At 39.8% G+C, this 16,329-nt stretch overlaps 1 protein-coding gene across 3 annotated transcripts in view; it reads left to right on the top strand.

The window, feature by feature from the left end:
* Nucleotides 1-16,329, top strand: part of ZNF385D (zinc finger protein 385D) — a 786,854-nt gene that overhangs the window by 657,343 nt on the left and 113,182 nt on the right. For 2 of the 3 annotated variants that reach the window (XM_072948876.1, XM_072948891.1), the window contains exon 4: nt 12,053-12,163. The exons of the other annotated variant lie outside the window; for it this stretch is intronic. In XM_072948876.1, the coding sequence (XP_072804977.1) occupies nt 12,053-12,163 (111 nt within the window). The remainder of the gene's footprint in view (nt 1-12,052; nt 12,164-16,329) is intronic. 3 annotated transcript variants of the gene reach the window in all.

Genomic DNA, 16,329 nt, shown 5'->3' with positions numbered 1-16,329 from the left:
TAAATTGAGTTCAGAAGTTTGCTGAGCTAGAACACATCTTTGAGAGTCAGTGTGATAGGCAGGAAGAACACTGGGTTTTAATAACCCTGGGTTTAAATCTTGGAGCTGTCTGGTAATATATAGGTCACCTTGGCAAATCTTTTACTCCGGCTGTTCCCCAATCTTCATTTCTGTAAAACAAGGATAGTACTGCATCTTTTATAGGAGTATTAGGCTAAAATTAGTTATTGGTGGGAAAGAAGACATTGGTTTCTTGGAAATACCTGGTGAAACATTTTAATCGCAGGAATTGATTCTATGAACAAGGTTTTGACCAGCACGTCTTAGCTGTCCCTTACGGATTCTTTCAAACTTTAAATGAATTTGCCTTGTGTCGGTGCTCTGAGTCTGTACTTTTAACAAGCTTCCCGGGTGATTCCTGGTGGACAGCCAGGGCTGAGGATTGCCTTACCCACATGGCGTGGATTTTAAGAGATTATTATTTTTATTTTTTAAATATGCAGTTTACTGGGAATATTTCCCTCAAGGCTTTGAAATACAGTCAGTCTCAGATGATAATGCAGATTTTCTACCAAATCGAGCAGGGTGGCTTCCACCAAGAATTATGTCTTGAGCTACTTAGTTCTCCTTAAAATGACTGACAGCAGCTGGGGTGGCTGCTTTTTTACATATCTAATCACTGTCTTCAACAATAAACCTTTCTTGAGCACTTTCTGTTCTCAGGCACTTATTTTTCAAAGATGAACAGAGCTGACTGTATCTTTTGCAGGTTGGGGAGGGGAGAACTGCAGGCAGGAGATCCAGGCGGTGGATAGTATATGATGTGACCTAGTATGTACAGGGTGGTGTGTGGACCCAGGGAGGGGTATTTAGCTGCGCCCACCGAGAGACTAGAGGAGGTCCTCTTGGAAAGGGATGTGGAGGGGTAGGCAGGAATTATACATGTAGTGGGTAAGTAATAAAGATTGGAAAGAAAGGAAAGAACCTCACAAAAGGTAGGGAAGACAGTAAAGCACACCAGGTTATACCGGAAATTTCCAGCAGATCTGGATTATGGGAGCAAAATATGGGGGGTAAGGGGGCATGGAAATGATTCCAGAGACGTGGGCCCAGGTTAGTTCATGGAAGGTAATGTTTCTCAGCCTAAAATGCCCTTCATGGCTTGAATTCTACATCACTGGCTAAAACAGACATACAGGCCACCTAGCGCGGGGGAAATGTGTGTGTAAATTAGTAAATGGATACTTCCTTGCAAGGAAAAGTAGAATAATTCAAGAAATTATCAAGTCTAGTCCAGAGACAGAACAAAAGAAATTGAGTCATGCCAGATTCCAGAGTGAAAGGTTTTATGCAGGGAATTGGTGGATAAATACTGATACATGAATTAGTACATAAATAATATGTATGCATGTGTATATACACGCACACAGACATCTGCACAGACATATGTGTATTTGCATTTTTGAACAAAACATAAAGGTAATCAAGAATATTCTTAGGGGCTACGTTCCAGGTATATGTGCTATCTTGGAGTTTTCATGCTAGAAGAGATCATATAAATTACCTCTTGAGATGGAATTTGTTTAAACAAAGAACCATCCCTCGCACCATTATACTTTCTCAAAGGCATTAGATGGTGACTTAAAGAAATCACAAGAAAGGAGCAAGAAAAAAGGTACAGTGCAAAACATGTACCCCCAAATTTATGCCTTTTCTGATTCAACAAAACAATTAAAATTGGGGTAATTGCTCACGTAGCCCATACCAGTGTGCCATTGTTTAATTTTTCTATAGACTTTATAACTTTCACTTTGTGACATTTCAAAAGCCCCTCATCTAAATTATTTGGAGGCTCACTAGTAAAGATCTGCTTCTTTCAATTCCACGAGCCTCATCTCTTTGTGTATTTCAATTTCTTAGAACTTATTTCTTCTTCCCAGACTCTTGGGGATCACAAGACTCTGAGGCTAGAGTTGATCCTGTAGGGAGAGGGCGGACAAGGAATGGTCTCAGTAATCCACTGTTTCTTTCCCTTTAGACACTAACACAAGAAACCTGATTTTTGATTTCAGTGTTTCCTTTAATTGGGAAGTCCTGGAATTAGTGCCTGAGTAAAATGTCACAGTGGTTTGTAGATTTTGTGTTGCCCATTCTATTTGTTATGGGTTGAATTGTGCCCCACCCCCCCAAAAAAAGGTACGTTATGGTCCTAACTCCCAACACATCAGAACCTTACTTGGAAGTAGTCTCTTTACAGAGGTAATCAACTTAAAATGAGTTCAGTAGCGTGGTAACCTAATCCCATATGATTGGTATCCTTATAAGAAGGGGACATTTGGACACAGAGATGGACACACCCAGGAAGAACCAGAGTGATGGCTCTGTAAGCCAAGGATTGCCAAAGATGCTGGCAAAACTCCAGAAGCTAGGAATAGGCAGGAAGAATTGTCCTTACAGATTTCAGAGGAGGAGGTGAGTATGGTTTTGCCAGCATCTTGATTTCGAACTTCTAGCCTCCAGCACAGTGAGATAATGAATTTCTGCTGTTTTAAGCCACAGAGTTTGTGGTCCTTTGTTGTAGCAGCCCTGGGGAACTTACACATGGTTAAACTATTAGAAAGGATGTATCAGCATAGTATTTTCATGTTTTAATTGCTTCATGCCAGAACGTCTATGCATTCATCCGTCCATTCATCCATTAGTCTAGTAGCACCGTGCTGTTGAAAAAGAAAAGAGCTTAACAACAGGAAAGTAGAAAAGATACCATTTCAGGTCAAGAGAAGATCCTTCAGTGACCTGCTAGGGCACTAGCTGCGCTCGTGGACTTCCGGTACAGCTGATAATAGCGTGGATTTCTGGGATTCATTCTCCAGCTCAGTCCATGATGCCCTGCTCTCTGGGGCGAGCTGTGTAAGTGGAACCCCAACTCTGGACTTGTTGGATTTAATTACTTAGCTCCTGTTCAGAGACCAGACCTGACGAGCATCGGGAAACCTGACACAGGCAGGCACCAGGGGCGTTCAGTGTCTTCAGAAGAGATTTTGCCATTTAAGTCCACCAGAAACAGGGTTCTTTTCTTTTTCTCACTGAAGTAGGGTTGATTTATAATGTTCTGTTAATGTGTGGTGCACAGCATAGCGATTAAGATATATACACACATATATATTCTTTTTCATTGTAGGTTATTACAGAGTATTGAATAGAGTTCCCTGTGTTACACAGTAGGACCTTGTTGTTTATCTGTTTTATATAGTGGTTTGTATCTACAAATCCCCAAGTACTAATTTATCCCTCCCCCACCTTGTGGCATATACATACAATGGAATATTACTCAGCTTTATGGGCTTTTATAAAAGAATGAAATAATCCCATTTGCAGCAACATGGATGGACCTAGAGATGATCATAGTAAGTGAAGTAAGTCAGACAGAAAGACAAATACCACATGATACCACTTACATGTGGAATCTTTAAAAAAAAAAGACACAAATGAACTTGTTTACAAAATAGAAACAGACTCACAGACGTCGAAAACAAACTTACGGTTCCCAGAAACAGGATTCTAATCAAAGCATTTGAGTCAAATGAAGTCCCTGTAATGCTGATAACAAGGTTTCTAAAGTGTCCAAATTCAGCACCAAAGTCACCTCCACGGGGCTGTGTTAGTGGGATCAGGCAACAGCCATTCCTTTTAAGGAAACTTAATATTCCTTTGGCTGGAAAACAAAACCTCATTGCAGGAGAAGGGAAGCCCATCAATAGGATGAAGTAACATTGTTTCCTTCCTCTTTTCCTCTGACCTCCCCTTCCCTTCCTGGTATAGCTTTTCTCAATTATAAAGTGAGATATGTCAATAAAATTTAAGTACATACTGAGTGCCCACCGGGTTCCAGGGAAGGGATTGAGAATCCCAGTGGATAAGAACATAGATGAAACGCAGCCCCACCCACTGAAAGTACCACAAACAGAGGATTTCTGAAAGAGTGCCGGGATTAGACGACCATGACTGAGAAATTGTGATGGTAACAATTCCACACGTCCTCTTAAAAATCTCGGCGTGCAGCTGTCTGTGGGTATTCCACGACAGGGCCACCATGCGTTGGTTAAGTGCAATTTACTTGAGCATGCAAATGATTCTAAGAAAAATAATGTCTTAAGAGTCCCTCAAACTCATCCATCCTTTTGAGCTTTCTCTGTTTCACCCTATTAGTCTGCTCACAGAACATCAGGGGAAATAGCCATAGCGGAAAGCTGCTGATGGGGAAACGTCTCTTACATTTTCCCGTGTCCTCAGTGCTTGGAGAGCATCCAAATGACTTTGCTTGTGGAAGTTCAGGCACTGGTTTTCTGAGCAAAGTCAGCGCCCCCTGAACTGATCAGAACAGTGTGTCTGTTTGCCTTAGTCTAGGAAGATGCCTGGTGGAAAAAAAAAATGGTCTGATGTTGTCATGTAAAGTATAAAGAGAACCGATCAACCATCACCTCGTTGCTTAGATTGTTGTGGGAGAACAGGTTCTTGCCTCACGCAGGAAAAATTTCAAGAGCAAGGCATGGTAAAGTGGAAGCAAGTTTATTTAGAGAGATGCTTCACACACTTCCCAGAGAGCAGGGTCTGTCTCACTCAGAAGGGAAAATGGCTTAGGAGGTAACACACTCTGTAGGCAGAATGTGGGCCATCTCGAGAAGGTGAGAGGGAGAGGAGCTGAGAGGTATGAGGGGTTTATTTTACAGTAAAGGTAGATCCACACTCCGTAGACAGAGTGTGGGCCATCTCAGAAGGCAAGAGAGCGTGACCATGAGGTGCAGGCTTGTTAGGTTTCGTGGGCTTGGTAATTTCATATGCTGATGAATAGGAGGATTATTCCAACTACTTTGAGGAAGGGACAAGGATTTCCAGGAAATCCCCCCACCCATTTTTTGACCTGTTGTAGTCAGCCTAGGAGCTGCCATGGCCCTGTGGCTGTGCCATGAGGCTCAAGGTCAACTGGAAGGCAAATCTTGTGCCATCTTGGTTCTGACCAGTCTGTCCTGTCCTCACTGCTGTGTCATTCCTTCAGTGGTTATGCCTGGCCCCCTTCCCTCCCACTTCAAGATGACACTACGTATGTAAGTGACTCATAAATGAATATATGTAAATTCTGCTTGGCGGCTGGTGGTTGTGGATTCTACCCCGAGTTTCTATATCCTACATCCCCCATTGTATCTGTTGGACTCTTAGCCACATGCCTTTGCTTCTAATAAACTCCACTCCTTACGCCTAAGTTTCCCTTGTGAATCCAGGTTTTCTGATTGCTATTGTTAATACCATTCCAAAACTGTTACCAAGTTCTGATATTGAACTTCAATAATACTCAACTTATGTAGCAACTCAACAGTCATGCGTTGAGCCCTTGAGTAAGTGAGTGCCACTGTGCTCACGCCTGGGTTCAAGGAGCAAAGGGACCTGGCTCTGCCTTGACTTCCCTTTCTGTTGGGAAAAACAGGAGACAAGAGAGATCTTCAGACTGTGCCGTGGAGTGTTCCACACGATGTCGTAGGACCTGGCTTGTTTGAAGAAGATCAGCCAAGAATTCTGGAGGAAGAGCTCAGTCCTCATTTGAGTCCTGAAAAGTGGGTAGGATTAGGCAGGGGAAGATGAATGAGAAAGCATGGGGGGCAGAGTTTTCAAGGCAGAGAAAGTGGGAAGTGCAAACGGCTTCTTTGAAGGTGTAAGAAAGCTTGGCACTTTGAGAAATTGGCTGTGCCCGGAAGGTACTTATGTGACTCCTACATGTTGTATTTCCTACTTAAATGTGTCAGAGTAGCAGTTTTGGGCTTGACCCGATAATGAGATCTCCGTGAATGAATTTATTTCTTGAATGAACTCACGCATGTCCTTTGCGATTTGGCAAAAGCAAAGAAACCATGAGACTTTATGTGCAGCATCCCCCCAGCCCCACTCAGGGTGCTGCCTTGGTCCTGGGTAACTGGCATTCCTGTTAAACTCCCTCCCCACCCAGATCTCATAGAAAGGACGAAGGCTGAAAAACGTTCTCTATCTTGACTGGGACGGTGGTAACACGGCAGTATGCACATGTTGAAAAAAATCAGCTAAAATGATACACTTAAGATCTATGCTTGTTTTTTTGTTTGTTTTTTTGTTTTTTTGTATGTGAGTTATGCATCCATCAAAAAACCTTTTAAACAAGGACAAAAGTTGCAATTTTTTTCAAATGGACAAGTTTGTTGGAAGAGTGCAATTACTAGAATTTTTTTTAATTCAGAGTTTTCTGAAGTGTGGGTATAAGTAATGTAAACACCAGTTTTACTAATTGATGGTTGATGTACTGAATCTGCGCAGCGTCACTTAATGCTGCAAAGTCACAGATACCCAGGACGGTGGATATCAGAAAGCTTTACCGTGGTACCCGACGCAGGCGGGGGGAGGGGGCAGGGCAGGAGGCTCTGGGTATTAGCTGGCTCTGCTGCTTATTGCTTGTGTGATATTAGGTCAGAGGGAATTAGAAATAATGCTCATAAACATACAAACACACAGTAAGTGCCGGTAAGTGTAACCTTTAGCATTACTGTTCCTGGCCATTGTTACCTAGAAATACCAGCCTGAAGAGACAACCTTTATATTTCTGGACTTCTCAACTTTCCTGGCATTTAAGTTCTTATTCTTTGATTTGAAGACTGAAAGCCAGAGTCATAAAAGGGAAAGAGAGGAGGTCTCTTGGAGCTGGAAATGTAAACTCAGGGTTAAGCCTCATCCTCTCTGAAAACACTAGAGCATCCTAGGAAAGGGGACTGTGGCTGGCTTACCTGAGGCTGGCCCTGGTACCCTACTCTCATTTACACATCAATTTAGCCGCATGCCCAAAGGAGAGATGAAGGAAAAGCTAGGCCAGGAGAGAAATGCCAAGATCCTTAAGCCTGAAATGAAGGAAAACATATTCATTTGTCTTTAAATAAGGCTATAGGCTGGGTTGGAAATTGAATTTTACTCTGGAGTCTGGGTCAGCATATCAATAGGTAGTGTGTCATTCCTTCACTTTTGTTTCTTTGTTTTGGCTGGGTTGGATAATGTATTTAGAAAATGTTAGCTTTCAATATATCCCGCTTTAAAATTAAATAAATATGTCATAAAATGCCATACAGCTTTTGCTCTTTCTTTTAGTTTTTTAATTCAGTGCTGCCTGGGTTAAATGAAACGCCTGGATCTGATTTCTGTGCATTGCATTTTTAGTGTAGGGACGTTACTTTTGTAGGAAGGAAGGCTGTGCATTTTATTCAGATTTTTTAATGATTTTATTTTCCCAGATCACTATTTTTTTTAAACTGCGTGCATTGAACAAGGATGCTAAATTAAAAAGCAAACAAAGGAAACAACAAAAGCTTTGGTTATATCATTTTAGAAATTATCTCTTTAAAGTTGATATTTTTATTGTGGGACATCTCAGAGAATTTAATATTTGACGTTTGCTGGCAATGTCCAGGCTGTATGTAGTATGTAGGTTTCCTACAACTTATCTGACCCCCAACCCCCTTTTTTTTTTCTTTCCTACGCACATCGTCATTTCTTGAGGCTGATTTTGTAAACAAATTCCTAAAGATAAAATGCACACACACAAGAAGGTGTGATTATTTTGACAGAGCAGACTTACTGGTTCATGGGGAGAAAAACCAGCATAAATGACTTTCTTTTTGAACAAAATGTTCGATTGTAATGGTAAACAATGTTGTCTTTGGGCGTGTGAATGAAAAATACTGCAAACCATATCATAAACAAAGAATGCTGAAGCCATCAAGTCATCAGCGGCTGCCACCACCCCCCAACCCCAGTGAGGACAGGCCTGCAGCCCGGCCTCTGCAGCCACTCACAGTGGTGCACCCTGAGGGGACGCAGAACAAGAAAGGACAGGATGCTGGCCCTAGATAGGTAGGTGCTTGTCAAAGGAATGAATTCAATGAGCCCAAGTGTTTGCTTCCTCCCATACATAGAAAAGCACCAAATTCTTTAACTTGAGATGCCTGGTTTTCTTTAGTTAACAAGGAATCCTTTAATGTTCCAACTACCTGGTCTTTGTTGTAAAGCTCCTGTATATCCTAGCTCCTCCCCTACCTCTTCGGAGCGGTCCCTCAGAGCCATCTGAGAGGCTGTCATCCCGGGCTCGAAGGGGGGTTCGAGTCCTCAGAAATGTCCCCCAAATAAAGCATAACTCTCAACTTTTAGGCTGTGCATGTATTTCAGTCGGCAGGCAAAATGATCAAAGTAGCTGTTTTTGTGTCCCCTAAGTGACAGTAGATACTGCTTTTAGTTACAGACCCTGTGATATCATGTAATTAACTACTTAACACCAGAACTGGTTATTATTTAGATTTTGCCCTTTTATACTTTCTTGTTATAAATGGTTTCATGTACTTATAGATGTATATATTAAAGAGGTGAACTTATGTTCATTAATAAAGGCATTAAACTTTCATCATTTTGTTGTCCTAGGTTCCTAAAATGATTAAAGATAATTACTTTTAGTGGTGTAACTATAGTTTGTGAAGTCCATCATTAAAATGTAGTTCAGATAATTCAGATAATTTTTAAGTACACTTGGAAATAAAATTGTCTCTAAAGAAGGATACACTACTTTGCATTTTGAAATTTAATTTTATAGCCACAGTTATCAGAACAACATTCAGGTCAAATAGAAGAATTAAATGGAGAGAATATTCCACTTTTGCGTGAAGTGTCTACTCCCAAACTACCTCCTACACAAATTTGGGTTGAACGTGGTCACTGAACGTGACCAGGGTTACTGAAAGACCAAAATAATATGCTACTCCCAAAATATGATAAAAAAAAAACACTCAGTATTGTGTATTTTCAGAGAGCATCTTTAATATAAATATATAGTTCATTTTTATTTCAAGGTATCATTATAAGGGATTTCGGTTTTGCTAAATGGAATGTAGGTATAATTCACTTTCTCTCTAATAGAAATGGACCCGTTAGTGCAGTAGAACATAATGAGACAGCTACCTCTAAATTGGTGACCTCTTTCAGTTTTTAATTTGTCTTTAGCTGTTGGCTGAATGGGGAATCATCTCCCAGTGTTCTCTGTGTTGGTGTAGAAGCATTGTGATGACATTTTTAAGGTTGTATAAGAGGGTTGATCCTGGGATGCAGAAAGTGGGCATCTCAGATGCACACATCTATGTGGGTGTTGGCTTCCTCAATTCTGTGCACTGTCCATTTTGATTCTGAGGAAATAGGGATGAGGTGGGGTTGAGGAAAGTTTGACTTAACTGGGCTGGAGGACTTGGCAGTATCAATAGAGAAGAATCCTGTACTGTGCCCTATGCTCTTTCACACTGTTACCCTATGGCAGATTCAGGCTAAAAAAAAGAGGCTGTAATTTTAAATTAATTTTAATATTTGGATTAAGATGCTGAACTGAATTTAGGAATGAGCTTAGATTATGTATTGAGACATGAAAAGATTATAGAATTTCCTAGAAACAACTCAAATGTTCATCAGCTGACAGATGGATAAACACATTGGGGTATATCCATACAAAGGAATACTACTCAGCAATAAAAACGATTGAGTTACTGATACATGCAACAACACGGGTGAACTGTAAATGCATTATACTGCATGAAAGATGCCAGACACAAAAGGTCACATCTATTTGTATGAACTTTGACCAAAGGGAAAAGTATAGTAACAGAAAACAGGATTTCAGAGGCTGGGACAGGAGGTGGGGATTGACCACAGAGGGGCAGGAGGGAACTTTCTGGGTAATGGAAATGTTCTTTGTGATACTTATTAAGACTGTATCTATCTGTCAAATCTCATCAAATTGTATGCTTAACATTGGTGAATTTTATTGCATGTAAATGATACTTGAATAAAACTGGTTAAGAAGAAAGTATAGTAGAATTTACTAGTGGGGAGAGGGGATCCTAATTTGTTAATACCTCGAAGTGACCAGAAGAATCATAGGATGGCTAAGCTTCCTCCAGAATCTAGGGTTAAACATCAGATTAAAAAATTTTTAAGTGATGATGGAAGATAAAGTGAGGACCCATGAGTTCCTCTGGATCATAACTGTTTAATATATACACCACCTAGCCTAGTGCTTACCACATGGAAGGCACTTAATCCCTGCTGAGGGCTGTTGCTTTTATTGTGGACGCTGTTGGTGCTATTATTTAGACAAATGCATGACGAGTGTCTAGACAAGCTTACAGGAGTTGTGAATGTACAGGAGACAGAACCTTTCTCCTGCCTACCAGTGAAAAGTGCCTATGAGTTAACTAATTCTGATGATTCGAAATACACAAAAGGAGGTGGACTTTATCAATGACTGGTTTAGGCAAATTAATGAACTATTCTGTATCACAGAAGCTGAATATTCGAGCATCATTTCACAGACACATTCTGAGCTTTTTCCTTTGTGTCAAATCATTTCTGAGCTCAACCCATTGTGAGGACTCCCATGAGAACTTCGTATCTGATGAGAATTAAGAGTTCTGAAATTTGCAGGCATTCAACAGAAGCGATGGCTGTATATAGAACAGTGGAATCATTCTGAAATGTATTTTGGCCACGTGAGAAATTGGAAGTGTGCCAACCAGGACTATATATAGGAGTATGAGGGTCATGTTAACCTTGATTGTCCCATGTGTGCAAAAGAAAAAATATAAGTCAACATTTATTGACTTCATAATGTGCCCAGCATTGTACTGTGTTAAGTAATTTCAAGAATTACTGTGTGTAAATTTCATCACGACCCTGAGATAGACACAGAGGAGCAAAGAGGTTGCACAAGCAGATCGAAATTTTTATCTGACTCTAGCAGTTGGGAACCACAGATGTGGACCCTAGGACAAAGCTTGGTGAGGAGATGTTAAATTTTATCAGAGCTGGACTGCTGACACTATATTTTTGGTGTCCCTTGTCCTGTTCCGAGAATGGGATGAAGAGAGATTACTGACATCTCTGAACCTCTGAACCTCCTCTCTGAATCCAAATTCTGAACCTCCAGCAGTAAGTCCATACGATACCAGTATATTTACGTGGTCAGTGAATGATTGTGGAAAGAATGGATAGCTCCATGTGTTTGAATTCTTAGAAAGCAGGGTTTGCATACAGGTAACCCTTGCCTTTCGAAAGTTCTCTTTATGCTACTTCACTTTTACCAAACATTAGTACCTGTTTTCACTAACCCAAGGTGATCCGGAGAGGATTTTCATTTTCATAAAAAAAAAAAAAAAAACGGCCAACAGCAAAAAATGGAGTTGTTCAGCCTTCGTTTCGCAGCTGCCCATATAAAGGCAGCGTGAACTCTGAGCAGCAAGGTTGGCATCACCAAGCTCTGTCCCGTCTCCGGGGAGCTGCACTGAGCATCTCAGCATCCGGCCGCCCTGGCTTTGACTGTGTCTGCGACTATCTCTGCTTTATCTCGATTTACTTGGTACGGCCCATAGCAAGCTGTGTCCAAAGGTGGTTGCTTCTTCATTTTATGCCATTTCAGCTCACGAAACCTTTCCCAGGAAGGCTCTGCTTTCAGATAGCAGGAGGAACCTGCACTGTATTTTTAAGGTAGAAAAGATACCAAACACAGCATAAGATTAATGTTGGGTCATGGGGCATAAATTACTTTCATAGCTGCTTGTCTGACTAAGTGTATTTTGAAGTCCATTTTGGGTGATGGTATGGACTCACCTCTGTGTAAGATTGCTGGCTTTCACAATAACTTGAGTTTTGATAAACCTTTAATTATATTGGAGGATTATCAAACTGAGACAATTGTTGGTCCTAAAGGAGAAAAACGGTTAGCAGGCAGACTCTAATGGGTACATTTATCATTTCCTTATCATACTGAGTTCCCGGCTCATTGTTGTCTATTTTCCAGGAAAGTAGAAATGCCGTTTCTTAGAATAAAAATGTTCTTTATAGTGTAAGCAGGAGATTGAAGCTGTACAGATTGGCTCTTTAATGAAATAGGCAACATTCCAATGGAACTGACAAGCTTTATTTCTATTTGTTGTATTTTTTTTTCTCATTGCAGATGGACCCGATTCAGAAAGCGGTAATAAATCATACTTTCGGGGTTCCTCTTCCTCATCGAAGAAAGCAAATCATATCATGCAACATTTGCCAGTTGAGATTTAATTCTGATGTAAGTTTATCATTTAGTATTTGCTAAAAAAAATGTTATTATGCTGTTCTAACCTTGCAGAAGAGAATTCTTAAACATTTTTCTCCAATAACTGAGGGTGTCGAAATTCATGGATAACATTTTAACTCCTTGTGTGTTTTCATTTTGGAGTTTATTACATTATGTTTGATTGTTTACTCTAGAAAAACCACACCTAAGCAAGCTTGTATCCATGCAGTTTAATGCTATTTTTTTTTAATCTCTTGGGAATGCTACATTTAGATAATGCACTTTGCCTTTGGGGATGTCAAATTTAGGACCAAAGAGGCTTTTGATTAATCCCACCTCCAAAATAAGATATGTCACCAGGTTACAGTTCATGGCCAAGACTTTGGCTTTGTAAATTCTCTTTGCCTGCCTTGGCGGTCCCCAATTCCTGATCAGCTCCTGTGTCCTTAATTGTATTTGCGCTGGAGATCTCAAGTCACTCACCTAGAAGTATTAGCATTTTAACAAGGTGTTTTGAAGACCTCTGAGCACTCCAGCCCCGAGCGAATACAAGTTAAGTGGAGAGCAGGGCAGGAGAGAGGCCTGTGGACCTGCCTGGTGCTCTGCATTTTATTCACAGAGAGGTGTTCACATCTCTCATACATTTTCCAAGGCTCAGTGTGGACTCTGGATGTATCACGGTGAAGCCAATTTGGCTTGGCCAGTATGAAAAATACAGCTGCCCCTCCCCAACCTGCTTTGATGTGGAGTTGGTCCTGGAGATACAGAAAAGAGAAGGAGTGTTGGTTTGGAAGGAATAAGAATTGAGCACCTGGTTGACGCTCTTGGCAAACAGAGGACCCCATCCTATCAAAATGCCCCCTCTCCAGGGTACCATGATCTGACCCTAAGTTAGTATGCAGTGCGCAGGTGTCTGAACAGATCTGGGTGCTGGAGAACCTGGCCTTCCAGCATTTAATCGCCCTAGGCAAGTGGGTCCCTTGGGTGATCTGATGATGAGGGTTGCCTAGGAGATAATCAGGCAGAGGAAATAGATGTGCCATGAATACAGTGGACTTTTTCTTTCTGCGAGAGCATTTCATTTTGTATAAGGATTGCTACTGTCTTACGAACTCAAACCTACTAGTACAATCATCAGGTAATTTTAATAACCTTCCTTCTGTTGGCTTCAAAAAGATAAAAGTAGATTGCCTGCATCGCACCAGAATGGTATTTGCTGCTATAAAAAGGACACACTAAATATACAATATTTTATTTGAAGGGATGGTTTTGGGGCTTTTGTTTCATTTTGTTGTTTGAGTTTTAACACTGAGCACCTTGATTTGATTTACTTTTAAGGAAATTACCATAGTTCAATTTATTACAAAATATTTTCAAGTGATGAATGTTACAGAAAAATCTCTTCTAGCTGTTGTAAGTAAAAGAGTTTTCCTGACATGCACATCAGAGTTCTGAACGTAGTAGTTGCAATTTTAATCACTTCTAAATGCTCAGCAAGCAACCATATCATTCCACAGTTGTTATTTTAAGTGTCTCCTTTATTCCTTTTCTTCTTAAATCGTATTAATACTTCATTTTGAAACTGATCAGATAATGTTGCAAAGGTCTCTCAGGAGCCATGTTTCTAGCTTTTTACATCTAATAAGGGCTATTTTTAAAATGAACCCTTCTGCCAACAATTCCACTGCTAATATTTTTCTCTGTATTAAGAAAACTTCCTGCAAACTGGAGGTCATAAAGCAACTTTAAGCTCATTGAACCCAATCTCCCACTAAATGTAAGGAGACCATCTGCTACATCCAGACTAGGTCTTTGGGTTGATTACCCCCAGTGATGAGTAACTCACCATTTCAAGACTGTTGGTCCTTTTTTTCTTCTTCTTTTTCCTTTTTTTTTCTTTTAAGTGTTTCTACTAATCCTGTAGGTGGATATCAAAGTCATATTTGAAAACTAGAAATACTGTTAGATATGCTTTAGGAAACATTATATTTACATATCTGATTATTGACATAAAAACATAGTATAAAATAAAAGAGATTGGCATACTTCTTTTTCTAAAATGTAATCTTATTTTACTTCCTTAGTAAGAGGGAAGAAAAATTCATTTTGCTAATGAATTTTCAAGGTGATGTAGGAATCAGTATGTACTTATTAGGGAAATTGCTTCTCATTCTCATAACTGTGCTTTCAGATTTCTCTAAAAGGAAAATGGCCCAGGTATTCGGAGGATTGACACGTGTCAGTCTGGGTCATAATTAAATTGCAGGCTTGACTACTCATTAGATGGTTACTGTATTGATTTTTTATTGTTGCTGTAACAGATTGTCACAAATCTAATGGTTTAAGACAACACAGCTCTGTCATTTTGTAGTTCTTGAGGCTGAGTCCCGTGGCTTCAAGCAAGGGTGCTGTTCCTCCTGGGGTTCTGAGGGAGATGTCAGTTCCTTGCCTTTCTTTTCTGGCTTCTAGAGGGCGCTCTCTTTCCGTGGTTCATGCCACCTTCCATCCTCAAGCCAGCAAGCATGATTGAGTTCTTCTCATATCAAATTACTCTGATTCTCACTCATCTGCCTTCCTCTTCCACATTAAGGACCTCAGTGGACCCACCTGGATAATCCAGGATAACTTTTCTATTTTAAATTTACATGTTTAACAGCCTACTTTCATCTGCTAATGTAATCCCCTTTGTCCTGTAATGTGACATATCCATCATTTCCAGTGATTAGGGCTTAACTATCATTATTGTGCCTACCATAGACAGTCCTGGGACTGCTGGATTTAAGATTAGAGCCGAGTTTCATGACTACCTGAATTTATCAGATAATCACCCTGTCCAGTTCTTTGATCTGTGTAAACTGGACACCTGTGAATTCACTGCCCTTATGTCTTTCCTTATCCTGAACCTTGAATATAAATTCACTATGCAGTGAGAATTTTTAAAATTGTAGGTTTTTTTTTTTCAATAGCAAGATCCAATGTTACTGACTTTATAAATGACCTAGCAACACATTAACTATGACTTACAAACAAGTATCATTATTGCAAAATTGAAATACAGGAGTGGAAACTCCTTTAGAGACTTAAAAAATGGCTCTGTAGCATTATTATGTCAATAAAGGGGAACGAATATGCTGAATATATTAGATTTGTTGATTTATTGACTGGTTATATCCATAAGTACTAATTTTATTAAATATTTAATACTAAATGCCAAAGTCAGTTAGATTTATCATCCATTCCTTCATATATAAAATGGTCTCTAAATAAAGAGAAAATACAGATATATGTTTATGTACATATATATAATTTTATTCCCAAGAAAAAGCTTTAAATCCCAATAAAACTGCCTCTTTGCTTTTTCCAGGTAAATCTGGAATTTATCTTCCTATTTCTATTCTTAAACCTAGACTCTTCCTGGAAAAGTAACACTGTAATTCACTTGTCTGCTTGGTCGAATCCTTTATCATAGAGGAAAGTATTTTTCCCTTATGAACCTCTTTTACATTTCAAAGCTTCTTCCCCTCCCAATGAAAATAATAGCTTGTAGTTCTTTTCATCTCTGCATCATGAAAGTTCAATTTCCTTTCCCTCTAAGCTTTTATTTATTTTTTTAACCCTTCACATTATAAGCCCTCTAGTTTAGTATTATACCATACCTGTTTTCTGTATGGTACATTTTCCTTTTTTGCCTCCACAAATACCTCTCTAAGTGGCACCTTATATTGTGTGTGCTCTTTAAATCAGATTGCCTTCTCCTGATGCAGGCTTTTTCTTTGGAAAAGAAAAAAAAAAAAGAGCTACTTCTCTATTTATGTGAAACACATAATGTCAGGGGTATGCAAGAAGATTCCAATTAAAGAATGAAAGGTTGTAATTTGTCCAATTATTTTATCAGCATCTTAAAATAAGCATAAATTACCATGGGCCTCGACAAGTTAGTAAGTGTGCCTTTGAGAGACAGCTTATAGCAGGGACAGCATGGATGCAAGATTATTAAGTGTGGTAGAGAATGATTACTCAATGGCTGTTTATGGAATGGGAAGTAAGATCTCAGGTCCCAAACTAAGGAATCATAAAATTGTAGCGTCTAAGAGTCACTATGGTTAATGGTCCCAAAATAGCATTTCATGATACGTTAAAGACAGAAGGACACTGTTGCTAATTTCACAGTGGACACT

The sequence above is a fragment of the Vicugna pacos genome, chromosome 1 (genome assembly GCF_048564905.1).
Source record: "Vicugna pacos chromosome 1, VicPac4, whole genome shotgun sequence".
Classification (NCBI taxonomy): domain Eukaryota; kingdom Metazoa; phylum Chordata; class Mammalia; order Artiodactyla; family Camelidae; genus Vicugna; species Vicugna pacos.
Note: the sequence above shows the minus strand (reverse complement) of the source record. Positions and strands in the feature narration are given on the sequence as shown.